Source organism: Lepisma saccharinum, chromosome 10 (genome assembly GCF_977018435.1).
Source record: "Lepisma saccharinum chromosome 10, izLepSacc3.1, whole genome shotgun sequence".
Lineage (NCBI taxonomy): Eukaryota > Metazoa > Arthropoda > Insecta > Zygentoma > Lepismatidae > Lepisma > Lepisma saccharinum.
This window is the reverse complement of record NC_139238.1, coordinates 90,532,153-90,558,039: the sequence shown is the minus strand read 5'-3', so window position 1 is coordinate 90,558,039 and position 25,887 is coordinate 90,532,153. Positions and strand designations below refer to the sequence as shown.

Below are 25,887 nucleotides of genomic sequence, written 5' to 3'. Positions count from 1 at the left end.
AGGCTCTATAATAAAGAAAGAAGCAGTGCTCCCCTGTGCTTTGCACCATGCCATGAAGGCATACAGGAGCAGTGGTTGGAAGTAGTGCACTACTTGTAGCATTGTTACTGTAGCCAAAATTTGTAGCTGTAGATGTAGAGGTGCTTCATTTTTAAAACTGTAGCTGTAGTTGCAGAGATAATACAAAATTCCTGTAGTTATAGCAAAAAATTCGCTACAGCTACATTTCTTCTCAGAATTAGAGATAAATTTTGAATGCGGTAACAGCCTAAAAAACAATTGGGTAACACCCTAATTGCAATACTCATATATCAGATTTGAATTGTGACTCCCCGATGGCCCAGTGGTCACCTTTTAATCAGGTTTGATACCCGGCAGAGGCACATAGTGGTTCAGATCCCACTTTAAATGGATATGCCACTTACATGGCACCTTATTTTCAAACACTATAGTAAAAATAAATAACTGAAGTAACACTGCTATCAAAATTATCAAATGACGGGAATCATGATAATAAATAACAGCTATTTTCCATATGGTTGTTTTAAGTTTTTTTATGCAGAAGTAGCGCAAAAGTAGCAAGTAGTGAACAGGAGTAGCATAGCAAGCTACATTTTGGAAGAGTAGTTGTAGCTTTAGCGAAGCCACTTTTAAAATGTAGCTTTCTGATCACTGTATAAGGGATGTGGAGTTAGGGCCCCACATTTTATTGATCACAGCCGAAGGTGAGGGTGATGTGATCAGCATCATGCATCAACCCCAGAGTTTCCTCCAGGTACCCACTTTATACGATTCTGGGTGGGTGCCAGAGCCACTTGAACCGGTGGAAAAATACCCCGTGCCCCCTCCCCTACTGGGGATCGAACCTGTGTCTCTCACATGGTTGTCAGATGCCCTAATAAGTAGAGTATAAAAAAATGGAAACCATGTCAGAACGTATTGTTTTCATATTCTACCATTTAATCCTTCTTGAAGCATTTTCAAATTTCAAAGGTGAGTTTTGGATATGATATGCTACACATCACAAACTGTGTGATTAAAATATATGCATATATAGTGTAAAACAATTTTTTCATTAACAATGCCTTTACTGCAGTTTTGAATTTTGTTTGATTCTCTAGGATGAAGTCAAAAAATTGGACAGATTTCTAAAGTGTCTTTTATCGTGCTGTTTACTTGTTTTTGTGTGGTTTTGAACAAGAATGTTGCAGAAGTGTGACCTAAGAAGTTTTTTAATTTCATGTTATTATAACAAATGTTGCCATATATCATCCCTTTCACTTATGCTGGTGAGATTCGGATATTTTTATGAATATCCTGTATAATTATAGAAAGGGCCACACAAACACTATTACAGGGTACAAAACATACTTTCTATTAAGGTCCTCCTGATGGCATCTTGTAATCAAGGAGTTTTGGATTCAATCCCCAGTGGAGGCACATTGCAAAACTCTTTTTGTTAAAATTCCATCTTGAAATTGAAATTCTATTCAACCACCGCAATTACTTCTTTTTCAATTACAAATGTGATGATATTAATTATATATAACCAGAAACTTCAGATTGACATCAGTAATCGAGTGCTCTGGTCATACTGCTCTCGCCCTTTATTCTGGGCATCCATTACATTAAGCAAGAGTTACTTAACACTAGAAGCGCCATTGGGGTCATTTTGACCCTTTTTCCAATTTTCCATGCTTTATCTCAACGTACAATGGAACGTTGAAGCTGATATTTTCTGACTTTTCCTAAAATACTTCCAAGTATACTGTGACAAATTTTCATATTTCTATGTTAATTATTAAAATAAATAATCATAGAAATACCTAGAACAGCCAATAGGGATCATTTTGACCCTCATAAGAAAAATGACCGATTTTCAAGGGGATGTCTGCTTTTGCATTCCGGATGACTCATTGTTGTTTCCTCGGCATGGGGAAATATGCATCTCTTATCGTGATGACTCATAGGGAAAAAGAAAAAGTGGCTTTGTGTTGATGAGTCATAGCGACAGGACTTTCCACAGCAGTGTTCGTGCAGCTTTTGACCAGTGTGCAGGAGAGGAGTGAGTGTACAGGAGTGCCTTGCCCTCCTGGAGCAGTTAGATTCAGGTAACAGTGGTTACAACAGCAACAATGAAGATTTTCGTGTTGCTAATGTGAACTTACAGAATGCGTCATCCTCTGAAAGCAGTGACAGTGATGCCGAGGGAAATTCCGGCAATGTGACTTCCCTTGGTATGAGCGGACAAGGACTTTCACGTGGGTGTGGGCAAGGACGAGGCAACAACATGCCCACTCATTCTGCTGGCCCCAGTGACAATAAGTACAAATCATCCAGTATTGTTTGGACCCCGATGAACCTTAGCAGCAAAGCTTCCACCACAGGTCGCATGCCAGCTCGCAATATTGTGACAATTGCAAGTGGACCAATGCCTTTTGCTCATCGTAACATTGGGTCCTGCTTCAGCCTGGTGTTTGATGGCGAATGAATCAATGGTGCAGTTGCCGAAGCATGACGTCATCTTGGAGATGACAGTAACTGGAATGTTACTCTGGATAATCTGGATGTATTTTTTGCCCCTCCTGTATGCCCATGGTGCAGTAGGTCATTCAAAACTTTGTGGAGATGATTTTAGGAACAAGAATTGGGGACCACCTGTGTTCTAAGAAACAATGTCACGCAATCAGTTCTGTGAAATCATGCGGTATCTCAGATTTCACGTCCGAAACAGCAGAGCTGAGCACCTGGTCACTAACAAATTTGCTCTCGGTTCTGACACTTGGTACAAGCTGATGGAAAACTGTTATTTGTGCTATAGTCCTGGACCAGAAACAACCGATGATGAACAGTTGTTGCCATGTAAATCAAGATGCAGATTTATCCAATACATGACGAATAAACCTGACAAGTTTGGCATCAAGTTCTGGTTAGCAGTAGATGTAAAATCCAAGTATGTCTTGAATGGCTATCCATATTTGGGCAAGGATGAAGAGCGACCAAATGATGTACAACTTGGGGAGAGTGTGGTGCTCAAATTACTGCAACCACATCTCAATTCTGGATGCAACATCACTACTGACAACTTTTTTGCTTCTGTGAAACTTACAGATGAATTTTCTGTGAAGAAAACCACAATTGTAGGGACGGTGCATCAGAACAAGGGAGAATTGCCTCCTATTGCACGTGACACTTCTACACCACGATATTTATCTGTTGCATTGAGAAATGGAAACAACACAAAAAGAGCAAAAAGAATGTCGTGATTCTTAGTACCATGCACAAGGATGTGTTTGTAGACGAAAGCGCAAAGAAGAAGCCGAACACCATCACTTACTACAATGGCACTAAATGTGGCATAGATGTAGCAGACCAGATGCTGAGGAAATACAGTACAGTATGTAGAACTCGCAGGTGGCCTGTTCACGTATTTTACAACGTCCTTGACATTTCCGCACTCAATGCTTGGATACTTTTCAAGGAATCCTCGGGCTCAACAATTTCAAGCCGAAAATTTATTATTGCGCTGGTGGAAGAACTATGTGCTGGTGCTTTACGCAACAGATGCCCTCCAATTGTGCCTTTAAACTGTGCAAGGGACAGAATAAGACTTCTGCCAGCTGTGAGGGATGCCAGAAACCAATTTGTGGAAAATGTGTTGCTGTCACTGTCAAGCGTGCATATTGTTCAACTTTTGCTGATGTCTAACGAACTTTGGTACATATTGTGTGTTCATTCATAGTTTATGTTCATGTATGTGTAACCTCACTTTGAAACATGTTGTGTGCTAACTTGTGCTGATGTCTAACAAACTTTGGAACATATTGTGTGTTCATTCATAGGTTATTTTATTTTCATGTGTAACCTCACTTTGAAACATGTTATGTGCTAATTTGTAATATGTGTTGAGTCATATCGCTTTTTTTTTTGCTCTCTTGTAACTTGTGCTCATGCAAAAGAACATTGTGAAATAAGTTAAAAATTATATTTTGTCATTTCAATATCATTCATCATTAAAAAAAAAAACATTTACTCTTAATAGGGCCTGAATTTCTTATGAGGGTCAAGTTGACCCCCAACGACGGTTTTAGGTTAGTCTAAAATCCGGCTGTTCTAGTGTTTAACCATAAGTTCAAATACCTTCATGTTAACATTTCTGCACTTGCTGCCTTATTATGGAAAAAGTCTTTTTCTTAACATAAAAATGTTAGTGTGTCAATGTAGATAATATTTTAAATAAAATATTTGCCATAAATTGGTATTTTTTCAACTTATGTTTAACTCATGATCTCTAAGGGACCATGATTCATCATTTGCAATTGAAACAAACCTGTTGCTAGCCATATTACTCAAAGTGGTGTTTCTTGTATATTTTCTAATGGTGTATGTTCTTACATTCCATGTGTCACCATGCAGATTTCAGATCTCCAGCTATTATAGATTGCTTGATTGATTTGTTTTATTTTACCGCTACTTCGCTTTTGTGCCACTTCTGGCCAATCATGAAGATGAGGATGAATGATGAGATGATTGATCAATTTGATTGTGTTGGTGTTTTAAGTCCACTTTATGCACAAAAAGGCTAATCAGGACTGGACCTACAGTTTAAAGTGGGATCCAAGAATGATGATGATATGATGAAATTGATAAAGGGACACTCACAAAGAACATCTATGACCATGCTGGGATTTGAACCAGAGACTCCTGGCTCTGCCACCGGGGTCGGCTCCAGCTATTATACAGTTGGCCTAGTCACTAAGCAGGCTGGGAGTTATAAGAATGGTCAATGAAGAAATTTCCATTTTACCAATGATTCTAGACTTTTTTCTATTAGGTTTATGTCACCATATTATTTTAGAGAAATAATTTTAAAAAAATAATAAATTGAAGTGAATGAAATTTGTGTTTCTTTTGCTTCAGGCTCAGTAGAAGTTTATGGGTACAAATTCCCAACATTAACAAGACAGGTTTGAGCAACAGTACTTATGAAGCATTAGAGTGAAGTTTTAATTCAGGAATTGCTTGGATAATGAAGTGGTATCTTACTGGCTATGCCTGTGATTAAGTGTCACTAAATATTTTTATTCTCCATTTTCACAAGACAATGGACTAAAGGCAGTAGATGTTTAAGACTTGTCCTTCATTGTGCACACCTCATATTCACTATAACCACACATTTATAATATGCTGTTATCTTACCAGAGTATCTGAGTATTCTTCCATACGACAGAGACTGGTCACGGGTACACTTCAAAACATTTAGTGTAGAACTTGTATAAATCTTCTGCATCATGCAAAGCCAATTTCAGACAATTTTTCTTTTTACAATAAAGTCAACAACAAATGTACATACTAGTGATAATATTAAAATTTAAATTACGTTCTATAATAATAATACTCTTAAAATATTGTTTGTGGTATAAACAAAGTATGGATTCCCCTTTTATAAAGAATGGTAGTGAATGTTATCTCAATTTGTTGTAAAGGACATATACATTACACACACTGAAATGTCAAAATATTGTTCTTGTTACAACAATGGTAGCAGCTTGAATATACTTGTTATTAATGTGATATGTAACATGTGTATAATAATTTTGCATGTATTAAACAGTATGTGCATTGTGGATATTAAACTCAATTTATGCAAATTTATATTTTTGTAGACAGGATATTGGGAAACGTGAATTTAGTGAGTACAAATAATAAATATATATTATGAAAAACATTTTAAATTTAAGGTATGGTAATTTAATTGTAACTTTTGAAATGTTTGTCATTAAGGGAATAACTATGGGAGAAAATATTAAGCCACATTTTTAAACTTTTCAATTAAATGAGAATGACTTAGATAGTGAATATCTTTTAATATTTTAGTCTTGCAATCAATTTACAATATGGCGTCTTATTTCCTGAGTGAGAATATCATATTGGTTTGGAACGCCTCTGTCATACAATCTAAACACTGTATATAAAAACTGCAACAGCTAGCAGCTTTCTTTAACTATTTATCTTATTAACAATGTCCTTCAACAATAACGATTTAACAAAATGAATAGACTATATTCTCTTATGCTCCTTGGAAAAAAAAAAGCAGAGCTACAACTTTTGCTACTAAGTGGAGAAAGCCTGGATTGCATTTACATTAATTTTAAAAATTAAGTAACTGTTTAAAGAGAAACCTTTATGAAATGTAAATATTTCTCAATTATTCTTTAAAAAGTTCATATTTTAACTCTATTGAATTTAGAGGCAAACCGACCTTGAAAGGAAGCGAACTCCAAACTATGGAGGCTGATTATAATATGATCTATGAATCAATATCTTTTTCTACAGGTTTGAGTATCTATGAAAAATTATGCATGTACATACATAACACTTTAAAAAATCTCACTCTTTTCAGATTTTTACAAATCAGTTATAAAGGTTTAATTTGTCCTTTGTTTAACAGAGAGCAATGAATGACTTGAAATAAATATATTGATATCCTGCTGCAACATAATGCATACACACAATTTAGACATTATATAATCAAATATCAGCGTAAATAAAAATATTTTCAATTATTCAAAATTATTTTACAAGTAAACGTGGATTGTTTTCAAAGTATGAAACTTACGATGGCAGAATCAATTTATTTTGAGTTTTCAGAAATTAACCTCAAGTATGTAAATAGAAAATGAAACATTTGTTGCAATGTATGATCTTGCTTATATTCATGTAACGTTCTAAACATTTCATTAATTTCACTTTAAGCTTAGTCAAAACTATTTATATCACTGATTAATTTAGTGTTTCAGTATTTTTTAGGACAGTCATTTCACTGGCTGGTAATTGTGATATCAATGTAATATATCACACAAATTAAATAGGCAAAATATCAACATGAACCTTCCTAACATTTTCCGTTCACACATAAGCATCCAAAGGTTTGTTTTCTTTCTGGGAAAGATAACAAGACATTCTTCCCAAGTAACACTTTTTCACCATAACATTTCTGCACCTTGTGTGTTCCTACAATGACCCTGAACAATTGCTAATACTGTGACTGAAATGAAGTTCTTCATGTCAAATGCATATTTTAAAGCTCAATTTCAACAGGGTGTGGAATGTGCTCCTCTTAACCCCCTTTTGCTTCTGAATCTATGAAATATTCCATAATATGTGCAGTATGTGATTAGATGTAGTGAATTAACCTATGAATCTTTGATTCAACTTAATTGTTTCATAAACATAATTGAATACATTCAATTTTCTCATGTTTCTACTATGCTTTTTATAGTATTGAAGTTTTAGGTTTATTACAATTACTGCAATTTGCACATTTTGTAATGAATTTTAATTTTTTTTTAAAAAAATCACTTTTATGGAAAAAAATTGCCATGCCACCTTTTCCTATTTTTCTTCACTGAACTTATATATTTTTTTGCAAATCAGTATTTGTAAATCTAAAAGCCATTCTTTAAAAAATCATTCCATTATTAACATATAACTTGTAAGATTTATTTCTACAATCATTATTTCTAGTGGAAAGATGAAAAATTATTGTGTCACAGATTGATGCAATTATTTTTAGAAAAAAAATTAGGAGGTTTAGATTTATATATGGCAGTTGCACAGCTACTAAAATGTATTATTTTTGCCACAAATAGGCATTCTTATCCCATCCCTTTTTCTGCCAAAACCACATTTTGTGCCATGGTTGACGGTCGAAAACGTTGCCACATCTTTTCCCCATTTTGGCTCTCAGCAACCTGCCTTTCTCTGGCCATGGTCACTGCATCGCTCAACAGCATGTATTTGGGGAAGGGATGGTGTCATGAAGATTAAAAGAGAATAAAGATTTTAAAAAATAGTCCCTATTGGCCTTTTTGGGCATAAGCTAGACTTCTTCAATTAATCTCTCATTGAACTAGATATAGTTTTACATTTTTGCATGTAAGTTTGAATATGTAAAATAATTATAATAATGATATAATTAACAGAGTACATAATCAAGTACGAAAACATTGAGGTCTCCCTGATGGCATACTGGCATCACCATGTAATCAAGGGGTTCCAGGTTTGATACCCAGTGGAGGCACATAGTGGTTCGGATCCCACATTAAACTGTAGGTTCAGTCCCGATTAGCCTATCTTTGTATAAAGTGGACTTAAAGCACAATTCAAACAAACAAAAACATTTGAGATTCATCAAGTTTTCCTTCGATCATCGAGATGTTACATAACTGGTATTTCATGTATTGTTGGTGCTGGAAGGAACTGAAAATCTTTCGCCACCCTTGAAACACAGTCAAGGAAACAAAGATGAATACCCACCCTTCCCCGATCCTGTTTAATGGAGGAACTAAGATTTATGGTTGTGATTAACCCTCCGATGGGGATATTTAATGGAATTGAGAAGAGTATGTGATAGTAATGTGCCTGTGTATGTGAAGTATATTTCTATAAACATATGATGATGAATCTGTGGATCCTGGAGAGATTAAATATTTCAAAATCGTTAATTTATAAATTGATAGAAATCAAATCTAGATAGGTTTGATATTAGAAAATAACAATTAAATGTTTCAAAAAAGATGAGTGAGTTTTGTAAATGAACAAGTAATAAACATCTGAAATTTTCACACAGAGCTTTCTTCAGATTATAATACTCTCATGAAATATTTTCATTTTTCAGTTTACACAATTCCGAAGAACCAAGAAAAAGCAACACAACAGTGATGAACTAAAATTCACGTAGTTCTTCTAAAGAATGCAGAATAAATAATGCCCCCATACAGCACACATCTCCAAGGGACATCCACAATGTCCAATTCAGATCCATGTATATTGTGGATGTCCATAAGATGTCCAATGGATTCCATAAGATTCTGGATATCCATGGGATGTCTATGGGATATTCCTTCCTGGATATCCAGAGAATTTCCAAACCTTGATATGCATAGGACGTCTCGTTCTGGATATTCATGGAATATGTGGTAATACGCCCACGTGTTATCACAAATTTGACATAAATGTGTAAAGATACAGTCATAGTATCTAGTGTCAATTATGTTAGCACTCAAACTCTGTTATGCAGTAATAAATCGTAAATTAAAAACATCTCCCACAGGAATTGCATTGTCTGTACGCCTATTGTCTTTTCAGTGAGTCACGCATGTGCGCCAAGCATGTGAAAGTTGCCACGAGACTTTCTTTGTCTCTCATCACAAACACAACGGCAGTTGCCTTGCGTAGTAGTGAAGAATAAGCGCTGCTTACTATGCTTATGCATGTGAATACAAAGTACTTTTCGGATGTGTAGATATGTGTGTGTGTGAATTTTGTGTGTGAGTGAGCGAGTCAGAGATAGAGAAAGAGAGAGAAGGTGGAGTGCTTGTTATAAGCATATGTGTACTCGAGTTCTTCGATTTTTGTAAATCTAGTCCAGGAATGTTATTTTCGTATCCAAAGTATGTGCGAAAAATACCAACATAATGTCCAGATTAGGTACAATTTTAGTCCAGAATATATCCTTATCCACAATGAAATAAAAACATCCAGAAAATCACGTGAACTCATGTCCGAAACATGTCCAAAAGTGATCCATATAATATTCAAAACACATCCAAAAATGATCCACAGGATGTTCAAAAGATGTTCAAAAATGATTCACAGAATATCTGAAACATATCCAGAATGTCCAAAACACATCCAAAAATGATCCACAGAATGTCTAATTTCCTGGATATTTTATGGACTCCCCTGGACGGACATATGAATATCCAGGGACATCCTATGGATGTCTACTGGACATTCCGGGATATCCTATGGATATCCAGAGGATGTTCATTAGACGTCTCCTGGATATGTGTTGTGTGCTGTATGGGCCAATGCCAGACCTTAAAAAAGAACACAATTTCTTGAATGCAAAAAAGAAAAAAAGAAATGGAAATAAATTCAAGTTAATTATTCATTTAAGAAGATATAACATATTAATTGGTTAATTGTCTGAAAACTTTTGTTACTCGAACATGCTTCTATCACAAATAATGGTTAATAATTCACTTAGTAAACAATAACTATTTTTAAACTAATGAGCTCGTGAAAGCTTTGTGTGAATGGTTGAAACATAATATATTTGGAGTCCAGTATATTTGACAAGTAACATGTACATGCTAGCATTCGATGTAAAGTCTGCACGGTATCTTGGAACTTTGGTTAAAGATAAGTTGTAATCAACTACTAACAGTATAAACATTTGTCTTTTGTATAATATGTTGGAGCAGGATATCAAAGTGCTAATATTGAATACAATATTTTTATTTGTAAGTAGCACATGCACTTTGCGCTGGACAACTCAGGTATCCTTTTTCTTAGAAAAAAGAAAGAAAGAAAAAGATAGGATGATTGAAGGAATGAGGAAAAGAATAGAAAGGGTCTTTGTGTCTCCACACTAGTCTAAATCTGTTTTTTCTTATTTTTTAAAACCTGAGACTTATTTTGGCACAAACATTCCCATACTCCTTCATCTAAATTCATATTGAAAGCAATTCTGGCTGAATAAAAATTTCAAACTTTCGTTTTAAATTTGTTTTCCTTTTTCTTACAAAAAATTCTTGTTTGCTTCGTGAATTACAAGTGGTGATTTTCTCTGCCTCTTTCTATGAATAAAGCATTCTCAATTCATTTCTATGAAAGATTCTGATAGGGATCAGACCAGAATAGAAAAATGTTACATTTTTGCTGACAAAAAACTCAATAAAGAATTTCCTAGTCAACAGGACACACAAGCATGCCAAAGGGGTACATGGAGGTCACAGTATCCCTTCGCATTCATTTTCTTCAAGAAAATAACTCAATATAATTACTCCTTCATTTTCCTTTCCATAATGGCATTCCCAATACTTTTTTTCAGCAACTGAAGCCCCTTTTAAAAACTTTCTAGATGCATCTATGGAATATATTTCAAATTAAAGTTAGCAAAATTTATTTTTAATATTACTGCCATAATGTATTTTTGATACTCTGTTTGATTTTTTGATTATTTAATGCCACTTCTTTCTTCTTTAGGTTCATTGCAAATAATGATTAGATTAAGTAGATAAAACAAACACATGTCTCTATGCCTTCGTGTATTCATTGTCTAGAAAGAACCTCATACTATTTTCATGACTAGTTTCTTCAATATTTTTTAAATTATACCTCTCCTTAAAAAAGATAATAAAGTATTGTAAAACAAATAAAAATCTTACTGGCAGCAAATATTATAGTGACTTCACTGAGTTGTTCACTCATCACTATTTGTAAGAAAATAAATACAATATTTACTATCTGCTTGAAAAGTAGTTATAGAACAAAGCAAATTCTATCCAACACTAAAGGTTCCCAGTACATAAAAATGACCCTCAAGATGATTCATCCACACCTATTCCATGTAGCCGAATGGTTATCACACTGCCTTTGCTATGCACAGTCTTGGAATTGATGCCCCATTAGAACCCAAAAATTTAGGGACATGTGTTCTGTTGCTAAGAAAATATTGTACTTTTCATAGGTGGGCATATCTGGAGTCCTAACTTTCTCACTCAATCGTTACCCCTCACAGTCCACCCTAAAATTAAATCCTGATTGTAGCCTTCTGTTAGCTACTTCTAACATATTAGGACGAACACGAGGGAGGGTTTGATTAAAGAAAGATCATTGCATGGAGGGAGGTTGTAATTGTACATGGAAAAAGAAAACACTTTTGAACATTTCATAATGTATTTCTATTCCAAAACAAACCAGTAGAAATGTTTTGCCATTCCCTTTACTGTAACCCAGTGATCTTTGGTGGGAATAAATTGAAAGTGCACCTTAACTGAATTCTAACTAGCTGCTGATCACATCACCCCCACTCACGACCGGATCAAGAAAGTGTGGGGCGTTACCCACACACCCGCTATACGCCTTCATGGCGTGGTGCTATGCACAGGGGAACACTTTACCTCTTTTGCTGATACTCAAATCAGCATATAAATAAATCACAAAGCGAGCTGCCTGTGTCCACTGTCATCCAGTCTCTTGACCTGGCCAATAACAGAGTCTCTTCAGCAACTAAATTTCATTTTCAAAATCTTTCAGGTGCTTTTTTGTTTCAACATACAATAAAAAATAATTACTTAAGAATGAAACGTAGAGTTTCATTTCTTGCAGTAAATGTTTACAGTTCCACTGTAACTAAATGGTTAGCACTGGTTCCTGGTTTTGACCCAGACATTAAGATAATTGAGCTTCTTGAAAAGAAGTAGTCTAGTCAGCTGCAGAGAACCAGAAGATAGCAACAATGAGACTTGATGTGCTGCGTGAAAATCTGATTCCAAGACTTAGCCTTCAAAACTTTTGGTTTGTTGTAAATTTGAATCTACTCGATTTGATGTGAGAAGAGGTACATCCAGAAACAAGGGGACTAAATTGAGAATGGTGCATAGCGTGACAATCTTCCATTATTGTACATGGTTGGCAGTGATGATAAAAATGTTGTTTTTATTTGAAATCTTTTCCACTTCTGCTGTTGATACACGTGGTACCATTAAAAAAGTATTGGTGAACCTTCAGTGCTTTCTATTAACTAGCCTAGGTATGTTTGTGCATGTCTCTTCATCAGTTTCATCAAATCATCATCTAATCTCAACATCGTGATTAGCCATAAGTAGCAGAAAGGCATTGCAAAAATGAAAACAATAGATAATTCATATTAAATATCATCACATGCAATGTTATTCTAAGGCCATGCAATAATTATGCAACTTTTGTGTGCTGTCAAATTTTGCCTACTATCCTTTGCTCTATAAATGATAAAATACTTACACAGGTCTGATCTCTTTCATATTGATGTTCTTTAAATATCTAAGTTACTGTTCTACAGATGTTTATGAGAAATATTACTGTTTTTTTTAAAGCAAAACATTGCAATTGTATCAATTTTGTAAGAAACCTAATAAATTTAATAAACACATAATGATATTAGGTAACATATTTGCTTCATCCTCTTTACATTGAATCTGCAGTATTTTGCAGACCACTTAAAATGTTTAGGTATGTATGTTTTACAGCCATTTAAAGAGCTTTAATTCCACTTCTTTATTTTATAGTTTTGAAGATATTTGAAAAATGAAATTCTCTCACAAAGAGAATGAGTTCTTTAAAACTTTCAAAAATTCCTGTACATGATATCTAGATTCCCGAAAGTCATAGTTTAGAAAAAAAATAGAAGTCAGTAGAAAACTTATTATTTTTTGGTAACAAGGGACAGCTGATAGTATAGAGTCTTCAGAAAGGGGAGGGGCTACGTAGAGTACTTGCAGAAGGAAAGGACATGGGGTACTAAGGAAAATGGATTTAAATAATGTCCATTTGTGCTGGCTACATCACTTGTATCTTAAGCAGCTAAGGAAACAGTATTCACATCAAGGAAAAGAAAAGGAATATTTTAGTTTGTTAATTGCGATGTGAGTATTTCTTCAAGAAGTAAAATGAACGGAAGAACTGAATCAACCTCACTCTAGTCTTTGTTACGTTGCAGGCAGCGATTTTTTTCTGGAAACAGCAATAATATTTTCCTGAAGCAAGAAAGAACGAAACGAGAAAACATGCCACTCGCTGAGTGTCTTCTTCCCATGGCATAAGAAGATGAACACGCACACGGAACTCATGCTCACACAAACATTCTCATAATGATTTTTTCTCAAAAAACATCTGTTGTTCAGATCATGTGAGATCGAAAAAGGAGGAATGACTGTCTTTATTTCTTCACACAAATAAATATATGATGTCTAAAGAATGTCTGGAGAGAAAATATTCCATTGGCCCATATTGTAAGAACACAGCTAATGTACTCCAGCACTAAAACACCTCTTTGCAGAGTTACCCGTCTTCGTAAATGCATCACTGCATATCTATCTATATAATGGATTCTCTGTTGCGTTCATTGTCTTCCGTGCTGCTGCCAGCACTGCTTGCGCCACAGATCTGCATCTCAATTTCTGCAAGACGATGCTCCACCTCCCACTGCTGCTGGCTGAGCTTGATGCTCATGGAGGCATTCTCTGTCTCCAGCGTGATCAGCCGCTCTCGAAGCCGCTTGATTTCTGCAATTAAGGCCTCATGTGATGACTCCTGACCCAACTGTGTCATACTGTTGCACGGCAACATTGTACCTTGGGAGAGAAAAGAGCCATATTGAAATAGATGAACTCAAGGTGAAGCAACATGATTGAGTTACTGACTCTGTACAGTAGATACAATGTTTAATAAATAACAACAAGTTTTTCAAAAACAGAAACTTCTAGATACTTAACTAAAATACAATTTTGTGTTGCTCACACATGACCACAAAAGAAATAATTATTCATAAGTTAGCACACTACATCATCTAACATAAAATTCTAGACAAATCTTTTAACTTAAAAGAGAGAAAGGAACAGGACAGTGCAGAAAGTTACTTGATTCTGAACATCCTTATCTCTATTCATGTCCAAATATAATTAATTAAATCAAGAAGGTTTTGATGGTCTGGCCATGAAAAAGCATGTGAAAGGAAAGAAAAGAGCAACATTGCTATTGGAAACCTGACATTAAAGCGAAGGAGAGGATACAAGGCAAAGAAAATTACAGGAGTGGTCCACATTGGATTGCTCTCTCCCAGGGTAAGATTAAGTGAAACGTAACCACGAACTTTTAAGTTTAGTTTGTCCCACATAGCTGAAACATTAGCATTCTTGCCTTGGATATGATCAGGGATCTCTATAGTTTGCAAATGCGAGAACAGTGTAAAATGTCCATGTTGCAAGGATGTGAACAATGATGCCTATGAAATAATGACTATGAAATAACGCAAATTTGGTAAAGCACATGATTTCTGTAGGTTTTATTATTAGTAGTAGTAGTATTTCAAGACACTTGAAAAGAAAGGACTTCCATGAAAAATGAATCAAACACAACTCCAAAGTAATGCACAATCCCCCAGACAAGTTTTCAAGGACAAATGTAAACCAAAGTAATCAGAAATATTGTGCCAACCAGACATTTTATGTGAAAAAGGTTGAGTTTATGTTGGTTGACAAATTGAAGTTGGTCTTACATTGAGCCAGCAATTGTTTCCAACACTTGCCCAACCATGGGAAAGTGAGTCAAAATCAGTTTTAATAACTGCTTTCTCCTGTCGAGACCACATTCGAGAATATGTTGCAAATTCTAGAGTCACATGTAACAGTGTTTCTTTCACAATATTTCAGTCACAGCACTTACTGAAAATATAATATTTCTTTAATGAAAGTGAAACCTATTCATAACTTGGAGCCACTGACAAGTTGTGTCGTCTTTGTGTATTAATCACTCTGTATGGACCCCCGTGGACAAAAATATTGGCCAAGCGAAAAGTTGCACATGCAAAGTTCTTGGAATTTCAAATTTACACATATCATTGTTCAGAGTAGAACCACATGCAAGGAGTAGGTATGTTTCAGCAGCAGGAAACACAATGGAACTTTTGCATTCATTTTAAATACAAAACCTTTACCGAAAGTACCATATATATCGAAAGCAAAGTCACTCTGAAAGATCAGTCTACTAAAGTCTGTCGCCCTGATTAAGAATCAATCCACTTGTAAGTTTTACTTATCTCCTTTTAATTTACGATTTCATCTGCGTTAAATGGACATATTGGTATCTTGAGGCTAGGGGTGGAGTAACCAATTATCTCCTGGGAAGATGGAGTGATAACCGTCTCTTTGGTTCTTTTATTTTTTATCTTAGGCTTCAGAGTTAGATGTCGGCACTTATTCTTATAATCCATGGAGATTTTTGTTAGTTCAGGAAGAGTGATCGATCGAGATCGACTGATCGTTGAAAGATATGTAAAGTTTTGAGGGCTGAAGAACACCTCATATGGCTTCTGGGGCAACATAATTATTTTGAATCAACGAAAATATCGTTAATTTTGTGAAGTTAAAAATCGAGAAAATTCTGTATATAAGTGCTCTAAAACAAGAAGAGAGAAATGTGTTTGGGAATGATGCATAAATGTAGCAAGTGTCTACCAGACAGAAATAAACAACAACATTCACATTCCCAAGCTGACCTACATACATGTTAGCATAGCGAACTACGACACCATGGCCTAGGGTTAGAATCCCTGCCTTGTAAGTCTCCCTTCATCAATTTCATCATATCATCACTCATCACACAGTTACATCTTTTATGGGAATCTATGCTGTAGATCAAGTTTCGTTAAGTCTCTGTGTATGCAGTTATCTTTAAAACCAATTTTTGTTGTTTTATTGTTTCTTGCTCCAAAAACAATCTTAGTCTTATGTAACTAACAGTACCAACCAAATTATTGACTTGTCCCATATTTGCCCCTCCTGGCCCTCCCCAACCATGCACTATATTTCAAAGTCTTAATGTCCAAACTGTAGCCTATGTGATGTTCTGAAATTTACAGAAGAGTTTTGTTTCTTAATCTCAAACTGCAAATCATAATCAGAAAATGGAGTGCTCACTCGCAACATAGAACATTTATAATTATAAAGAGAGCTGTAATTAGGGTAGAAGGGGCAGGAAGCAGATGCTGAGGTAAACAGGCCACAAGGGGGGGGGGGGAGGAGGGGAAGAAAGTTTGTAAATGGTGGACGCCGTGAGACACTGTGAAAGATCATCATCATTCTTTGCCGTTTCCTGCCTCTCACTGTGAAAGAGTCACTGTGAAAGAGTGAAATGAAAGAATTTGCGCTCTGTTTGATTAATAACAGATAAAATTTCTTGCTAGTTTCGCCCGCAATAAAGCCATTTACTTAAGAGTCACATCAAAACTGTACTTATTACTACTACTTCAAAACGATTCTTCTTAAGAGCAGTATTACCAACTCTCTGTAGTCTGTAAAAATTGGGCTCGATATACGAAATAGTAATGCACTGTAAATTACTTAACAGAGAATAAATTATGCCAAATGTGCATTTGGAAATCAAAGGACAATTTTGTATTAATAAATCTGCTTTGCTACACCTAAGAAACAACAGATTATTACTGTAGAGAAACGAGAGGTACTCAAGGCAAAATTCATATTTTATGAATGCCTTTGCCAGTGGTGGAGATTATAAGGGGCGAGGGGGTCAGTTGCCCCCCACTTTTCGCCACTTTTGCCCCCGCACTGTACTAAACCTTATCTACAAAGGGAAATATACTGTCTTTGCCCCTCCCCCCAGTTTTAGCACCTTGTCCCCCAGTTTTGGACTCCAATCACCACTACTTACAGCACTAGAGTTGTTATTTGTACGTAAATATGTGTGAGTAGTATAAGTTAAGGGCATGCGATACAGTTTCCACGGAAGTCTTCCCAAGCCCTTCCATCCGTGGTAGTGTGCCAACTTATCTCTTTTGGAGCCAGATCTGGTTCTTTCATGCACTTGTTCGGCTGTGAACTGGGACGCCCATCCCTGTACCCCACTATGATGCCATCACTGGTTCCGGCCCACATAGACCAACTTTTGTCATAATTATACATTTTGCACGTGACGTGATATTGTTATATTGGCTGTGTTGCCCCACTCCCTCTTATGTCCCTAGCTACTTCTTTATAGTGCAATGTTTGACGTGAAATTGACATAATTTTGTTATCAGGGATTTTTTTATTTATTTTCGATTTCATACCACCATCGATGGATTATTGAGATGGGCGATGCCGCCAGATGTAGATGTTGAAAACTAAGAATAAATTGTCATCAATTTAGAGTTAATGATATTAGCGGTGCCACACCCCTTTGACAACTAACATTACCCTAGAAGGCACTTGATCCAGCCTTCGTAAATCTAGCTCCATGAAAGTCACACGGTCATAAACACGCTACAATCAAAATTAAGTAGTGTGTGCTATGCCCTTCGAGAAATGGTAGACATCTCAAGCACCCAAACTGTAAAGTGACTTTATATGGCAAACTTTGATGCTTTACTAAGATACGGTATTATGGTTTGGGGTAACAAGGGCCACTCCAATGTCCTTTTTATGCTTCAAAAAAGAGCTATAAGAATCATAGATGGAATAAAGAAAACTTATTCATGTAGAACTCTTTTCCGTAAACTTAATGTGTTAACTCTCCCCTGCATATATATTTATGAATGCTTAATTTATGTTAAGCAAAATATTTCCAACTTTGCCACAAATGAGGAAATACATGGCCTAAACACAAGAAATAAAGACAAACTTCACATAAAACACTGCCGCCTTAACTTATGTAAGAAAGGTCCCTTAAATTCTTCCATAGATCTCTACAATAAACTACCACAAGATGTGAGGAAAGAACCAAAATTGATGATATTCAAGCACAAGATAAAATCAATGCTTCTGAAGCATGTTTTTTATTCTATAGCTGAATACATGGAAGCGACTTTTACATAAGACAAATGTACATAATGTAGTATAATCACATATTATTCTTGTAAAATTAAATGTCAAACGAAAGTGGGTAATTAGTATATCTTCTCAAAATCAATAGTTTAATAGACTTATGTAATCACAATACTATTGATAATATCTAGACAACAGTGAAAGAAAACTACACAAAATTTCACGTCAATGCTCTAGAAGGAATTCTAAGCTGATGTAATGTTTCATATTTTGAAATATCCAAGAAGTTTTTCGAATGGAGAGGAAAATTTGAAAAAATTCACCCATTTGCATGCCAAAGGTCCAGCCGAGCCTAACCTGCAACCTTGGAGTATGCATTGTACAAAATAAAGGTTAAAATGAGATCAATCTCTCTTACAGAAAACCAGATAGCAGTAATAATGGTTCTCTATAGCACAAGTAACCCATAGCCTTCAAAGAGTCTTGATCCCCAATGTGCCAAAGAGTTAGTTGGCTACATGGTTTCACTTTTGTATTTCACAACAATAATAATAAAATGGACACAATTATAGAAGTACACTATCAGATCATAAGAATTATTGTCAATATAATCATAGCAATTAATCCTTAATTCTTGTTAATAACTTGATGTTACATTCTGGTGCTCAAAGTGAACAACCACTCTTACCTGATCTGGCAGTTTGAGGCACAGAGGTCGGAGGCTGGCTGCGTCGCTCATCTTCAGAAGAGTGGCCGCTTGATGTCCCTGACAAAGGAGACTCCGTTGTTCTTCCATGAGTTGCTCGAGATCTGTGGAGGTAAAAGTTAATTTCCTTCAGTAATTGTTGAATGAGTTGTATAGAATAGAATATACAGGCCAATGTAAAGAAGTAAGAATGTAAAATTAGTCCTTAGGAGGCTTTCACACTGAACCGACATTTGCTTGCTTTAAAAATGGAACTTAAGAAATAAATTCACCCTTTCACACTGCGTATGCTAGGTTATCAGAATGTCATTTGTGTATGTGCTCAATGAATCTGTAAACATGGATTGAACAATCGATTGAAAAAGTTCAATCAAAATGTCTTAGATGCACAAAATACAAAATTCAGAATGTTTCCAGCATTGAACATTATGGTAATCTATTCATGATGAATGTGGTAAACATGGTTTTAATGTTGCGTAAGTGTTTCCATGTTGCAAATGGGATTGTTTTATCCAATTAATTTTGAAGGCTCCCTGCCTTCATGAACTGAGGATGTAACACCTGGGATGGAGATGGTAGTGTGTCACTGCTTTGTTTGTTCCTGGGAGGCTGTGATTTCATTTTCTGTCTGGCGGCACTGAGAGAGAACTATTTTTCCTAATAGTGAGGAATTCATAATTTCAGACATATGACTTCCTATGTAACGAGTTGGTCAAAATCTTCAAAGATCATCAGAATATCCAACCCATTCTGGTAACTACAACCTCCAAATGATACATAGAAACTAAAGAATGTGAATGTTGAAATAAAAAGGGAAGAAATTCTGTGTCAAAATGAAACAGCTCTTACAGTCACTGGCGTACGCAGAGGGGGGCCGAAGGGGCTGCAGTCCACCCTCCCCCGATTTTTTTAGAAAATATCAAGAAGTCAAATGAATGCAGTAATAAAGTTGAAGAGAACCTTAAAATGGCCCCCAATAACCATTTTTGTTTTTGAATAACTTTTAAAACAAAGGTTTAAAATGGTAATTGGAGCTCATATTTCATGAAAATAAAACACCAACAATGGGGTATCACTGAAATTGATTTACGGCAAATATTTTATCTCACTGTGTTCAGTAAAGGTTAGTAGATTCATGGCACTGATCCTGCATTCACATTCAGGTACCGATGTTGGTAAAATTTTAATTCCTTCAGTGAGGTGGAAATGTGTTTTGGGTTTTCTTTGTAGACGTGAACATGCACACATGCTTTCACTTACATTAAAGTTCACCTGACATGTCATCATAAAACACACGTTCCTAATCATCTAAATGTCATGTGTGTGTGCATTTAATAGGACTACATGTGAAAAGAAATCTAAATTTTCAAACCGGCAATTCTCACCAAAGATTGAAAAAATTGCTTTCAATGTACAATGCATGTACAATGATAGTACTTTTGGTACTTGTAGAGAGTCTTAAATTATAGCAAATTCCATCATAAATAACTAGTTTGTCAAACGATTTACCAATCCTTCAAACCTAAACCTCCCACGACTCGATCGGGGACAATCTCAACTTATTTTTTAAGACACAACACCAGAGATCTCAACAAGTTCGCAAACAGGATTAAATGACGAAGCGACTCAAAATACGTCAAAAACACAGCCCAGTTTTAGTATTTGATACACAAGTACTTGTGAAACACCAGAAGTCTGAAAAATTGCCAAATACATGGCATCTAAAAGAGAGACAGCCAGAGGCATCAAATTTTCAAAGCATTGGGTGGGGTCAAACACTTGTGTACAGCAATTTTTGTATGTAGGTATGGTGTGGTAAACTTAATTGAATTCAACTGGAACAACATAAGAACGATATAGTTTACAAGTGGATTGGAAATAATGATCCCTGGTTGACAAGTATCATTCACAACGAGAGATTTGATGGTTCAAAACAGGGGGTAGGGGAGTAAACCTTCCTATCGCCCCTTCAAATCGCACCCTGCATAAAATGAATAGATGAATGTTTGTTCCCTACTTTAAAATGACAAACTTCTGATTTTCCTTTCCATCACATTCAAAATGAGCCCAAAACTATGTTCAGAGATTTATATATTTCAGAATTATCTGTTTTTAAAACAACCATAAATTCTAAAAAAAAATAAGAAATAAAATGTATTTATGTAAGCTTTTGATTAAGAAAACAGGAAATCCTTGTGTGCTCTTGTGAGATGGAATTTTCCCATGCCCAACATACACACACACACACACACTCCCAGATAAAAAAAATGTCCCTGTGCCATTACCCCACCAAGTTCACAAGTTCAGCCTCTCCTAAAAAAAATTCCTGCGTACGCCAGTGCCTACAGTCAAACTAAACGTCTGGAAAATAGGCATGAAAGTAGAAATGTACCTAAGGAGGAATCCCTACAGACTATCCAAGCATAGGTTAATTCATAATTATAACAATACATGAAGAATTTTAAAGCTTATGTCTACTTACAACCATTAAAAATTTATGTAAGAACAGATGTTCTGTGAAGGAAATTAATTACGAGATAAATATGAAAACAAATCTTGTTGGTTCCAGCTGAAGAAAATTATATAAATTGATTTCCATAAACACTGCTGATACATCCCTACTTTTGTGTATTATAAAACAAAGCTCATATAAGTATTTTCACTTATTCAATTTTACTTTAAAACTTTGGAGGGAAGGATTCATACTCCCTCTCCCAGAATCCCTCCTAAATCAGCTGCTTCTTCAGTCCACTTGAAGAAAGAGACCTCTGGCTGCCAAAAGAGCATTAGCAATGTTAAGGATATTTGACATAAATCAATATTCGCAAATGCCTGTAAAACAAAGATTTTATAAATAACTTTCTCAGGAATCATTGGACCAGAAAGAATATCATATGAAGAGATTGCCCTTTCCCTTTGCTCAAGGTAAAAGTTTGCCCTTTCCCTTTGCTCAAGGTAAAAGTAAAAATGTTATAAACAGGAGAGACAGGACAGTGTGAAAAGGTTGAATGAACCCAGCAGTAAACGAAAGCTGTGAAATTGAAATAAGAAAACATCATCGATAAAATTAGCAAAAATTCATAAACTTTCAGCACTGGAATGAACCGCAGAATTCATGGATTGCATGCAGCTAGAAAAATTTGTTTACAGATTCCATTAGAAATAATTTGATATAATTTGATTTTCTGACAGTTTTGCCACAGAAAAAAAATCGAAGTTTTTGCAATTGTGTATATTTTAATTGCAACAGAAAATGAAGATGTAGAATATATGACAAGATAATTGACAAGACAATAATGGAAAATGAGGATTAAAATTGAACATTGAGAATCAAAGTGCATGGCAACTGGGGAAGAGTCACAAGATTTAATATTGTAAGATGCAAAAAGAAACATTAAAATGTGTGAAGATCCAAACAAGTAAAGATGAAAGACATAAACTGAAACACAGCTTCTAACATAAAATGAAATATCTTCAAAGTGATAGTAAACAAGAACAATAACATGTGAATCAGAAGTTATTGCGTTTTCCACAACTGATTGATCAGAAATCCATTCAAATCTCAAAAAATAATGAAATAATAAAAAATAATTGCAACTTCTTTCATGAAAATTGAAATACCATAAAAAGTTCAGGTTTTCCAACTTTATAGATGAAACAAAATTAAGTTAAAAATTTCTGTTTCATGTTCATTTCATAATTTCAATGAATAATAGAGACATACTCCAATGTAAGCAGGTATAACAAAATTCACAACTGTTTCAAGAAATTTGTTGCATCTTCAAGAAACATTAGGAATTCTAAAGTTTTCGTTTTTCCATTCTTCAATTTTCAGTTCTGTGGTGTGCTGACCCTCTTCAACCACCACCAAAGAGAGACAATAAATAAGAAATGTTGAAGTAAACCAGTCCAGATTTTCAGGAAGCACCACTGAAAAAACAAGAGACCAAATCAATATTATGTATTTTTGGAGCCTTAAGAAGAGCAAATATAAGAAGTATTGTGATGAGAGAAAAATTAATATCCAGCATTTGATAATTGATTTTGTTAAATTTGAAACTGTTGAAAGGGTTTAAGTGCATGAAAAGACAGAATGCTCAGAAAGAACTAGATTAACTGTATTCCACCAGGATAGAGGAAGAAAGACTTACAAAAATTACATGGATTCCAGCAGGTAAGATGCTTTAAACATTGTACCACCTGCTATATAAATAAATTACATACATTTAACAGAAAAAATGCTATGAAAGGAATACAAGCGAAAATGAAACATGGCACTCCTTTACATAAGAACTTCCATCCTTGTGGATTGCCCATCTAGTCAGGTTGACACCAAAGCCAATAACAAAAAAACCTGTACTTGTATTTCTTAAACAACGTTCTCAAGAGAATGTATCAAAACTTGAATAATTAAAAATATTATTCACTACAAGTACAATTTACTTGTTATTAATTATAGCCAATTTGTGCTTCAAAATGTTTCAATTTATTGGCAAAATCTAGCTCTCTGATGTTCTATAATGTTCCCGCTGCAGAACTTGCAGCCACCAACGCTGGAGCTTACCTCACGCTGGGACTGGCCGAGGGACTGAAGAGGGAGTCCGCAGAGTACGGCGGAGGCCCAATAGAGGAACTGGGAGGTTCCATTGGCGACACCCACATGTCTTCCAAAGGTATGCGACCTTTTGACTCCACTAGTCCTGGCGTAGATTGACTACGACCCATCGCCGCTGGAAACACAAAGAAAGCAATATGCAATATATTTTACAAGAAATTTGAAATTCTTGAAAATTGTTCAGAATTAAAATATAAAAGTGCACGTATTCCTAATAACTTTAACTAAGAACTTAAAGAATTCTGCACATATTGGAACTATCTTTGTTTCATGAAACATTTGCAATAACTTATTAAAGCAAATTAATGATTGATTGATTGATTTGGTGTTTTAAGTCCACTTTATACACAGTAAGGCTAATCGGGACTACACTTTAAAGTTGGATCCGGACCACTATGTGCCTCAACCGGGTATCGAACCTAGGGCCCCTTGATTACAAGGTGACGACTCTACCACTGCGCCATCGGGGAGGCCCTGTAAATTAGTGATTAATTCTTCCTGAGAGAATAATGGTTATCATTGCCTTCTAATCGATAGGCCCCAATTCAATTTCAGGTGGAAGAACAAGTCAACTTCCAGTTTTTTTTAAGCTTATTTTTTAAAAGTGCATTTATCTGTTGCAAATCAGGTGCAAGTTGTGAAAACATTAGAATCGGAAGCAACTAACTTAAAATTTTAGAAAAATATATATATAAAGGTACAATTATTAAGATTGATTAGAATTAGCAACCCTGTATAACATCAAACAATCCACTTGGTATTATTTGTGATTACTAGAGACTGGATGTTAGACAAAATGCCTATTCTTTCCTGTTACAGATGTCATAAAAATGACTCAATGTAAGTTCATATCAGGGTATTAGAGTTTCCTAGACAATAGTTTGTTTTGTCTATAGTTGTGTATAGTAAGTGATTTTCAAAATTAACTTGGCATTACATTAAAACAATTCAAATGTACAGCAGCCAATATTTTCTGAATGTTACACTTTCACCTCGTATGGTAAAAATTCTACTTCATATTTTCTTTATGTTTCCAGCAACCCAAAACTTCTTTCTGTTTTTCAAAATTCTAATGTGCATGGTCAGTCGCCTACTTAAGGTAAAGCAAGTGGTGCCATCAACATCCCTATCCCTTCCTTAAGCTGTCAATCACTTTCATTCAAAATTTGAAGAAGTGTCTTGTTGTCAAGTGTTATCAATGACTATTTCTTAATGACTGCCATGAGCTGTTGTGTGACATTGATATAGTGCTCTAATCAGAATGTAAATAATGTATTATTTTCAGTTCCATTATATGAAGTGTAAATCCTCATATCTACTGAGGTGTGTTGTCCTAATTAAATATAGCATGATGTAACGATGTATTTCATTTGGTAGCATGTTTCTAGTGCCTATTTTCTAGATTTCAGTGCACCTTTTTGCCTGCCTATTTTGGATTTTATAGTACCTAACATCCAGTCTAGTAATTACCACTCCAGGAATTAAGAATGTAAAAGCAAGGAATTAGTGAACATCAAATTATTGTGGAAACTAATAAGTCACTGATAGTTGATTGACTGATTTTGTTTATTTTACTTCACTTTTCTGCCACTTTTGGCTAATCATGAAAATGAGCATGATGTGATGAAATTGATGAGCGGACACTCGCAAAGAACACCCAGGCTGGAATTCGAACCCAGCACCTCTGGTATTGTAGCATGCTTTGCTAACCACTGGTAGTGTACTAATCTTATATAAAAGTGCAGGCATTCCATGAAAAGTGCAAATTAATCATTCACCTTTCTAAATAATCTATGGCTGATGAGTTCTGCTTTTGAAGAAGAAGCTGCATATAGATATGTATTGTATAAAACCAGAGTGTGCAATATATCAAGAGATCACGACTCAATTAGTCAATGTGCTTGGCCACTGGTGCAGGAGAATGGAAACTCAAGATTCTGAGATTGTTAAGATTATCAATTGTTTTACTGATAAACTGATATGCCTTTTCATTGCCAATAGGCGTTTTTCACCTGTCACAAACTGTTGCCTTGCAGCTTCAAACAGCCGTGATTGAGGCCAGTTCTTGTAAGCAAATGGAATTCAGGAGATGCTAACACAGGCATTCGTGATTTAAAACAAACTTGCAGTTGGTGCAGATGTAACGAACCCTATGTGGTGGACTTGTCAAAATTATTGGGGGGGCTCTGATCACTGAA

The 25,887-nt window shown here is 35.3% G+C and overlaps 1 protein-coding gene across 2 annotated transcripts in view; it reads right to left on the bottom strand.

Moving 5' to 3' along the window:
* Nucleotides 1-9,724: 9,724 nt before the first annotated feature.
* LOC145994022 (cyclic nucleotide-gated channel alpha-3-like) overlaps nt 9,725-25,887 on the bottom strand; it is a 301,195-nt gene continuing 285,032 nt past the window's right edge. For both annotated transcript variants that reach the window (XM_083130102.1, XM_083130103.1), the window contains exons 7-9: nt 23,639-23,804; nt 19,057-19,178; nt 9,725-14,183 (exon numbers count right to left, since the gene is read on the bottom strand). In XM_083130102.1, the coding sequence (XP_082986228.1) occupies nt 13,927-14,183; nt 19,057-19,178; nt 23,639-23,804 (545 nt within the window). In that variant the 3' untranslated portion in view covers nt 9,725-13,926. The remainder of the gene's footprint in view (nt 14,184-19,056; nt 19,179-23,638; nt 23,805-25,887) is intronic.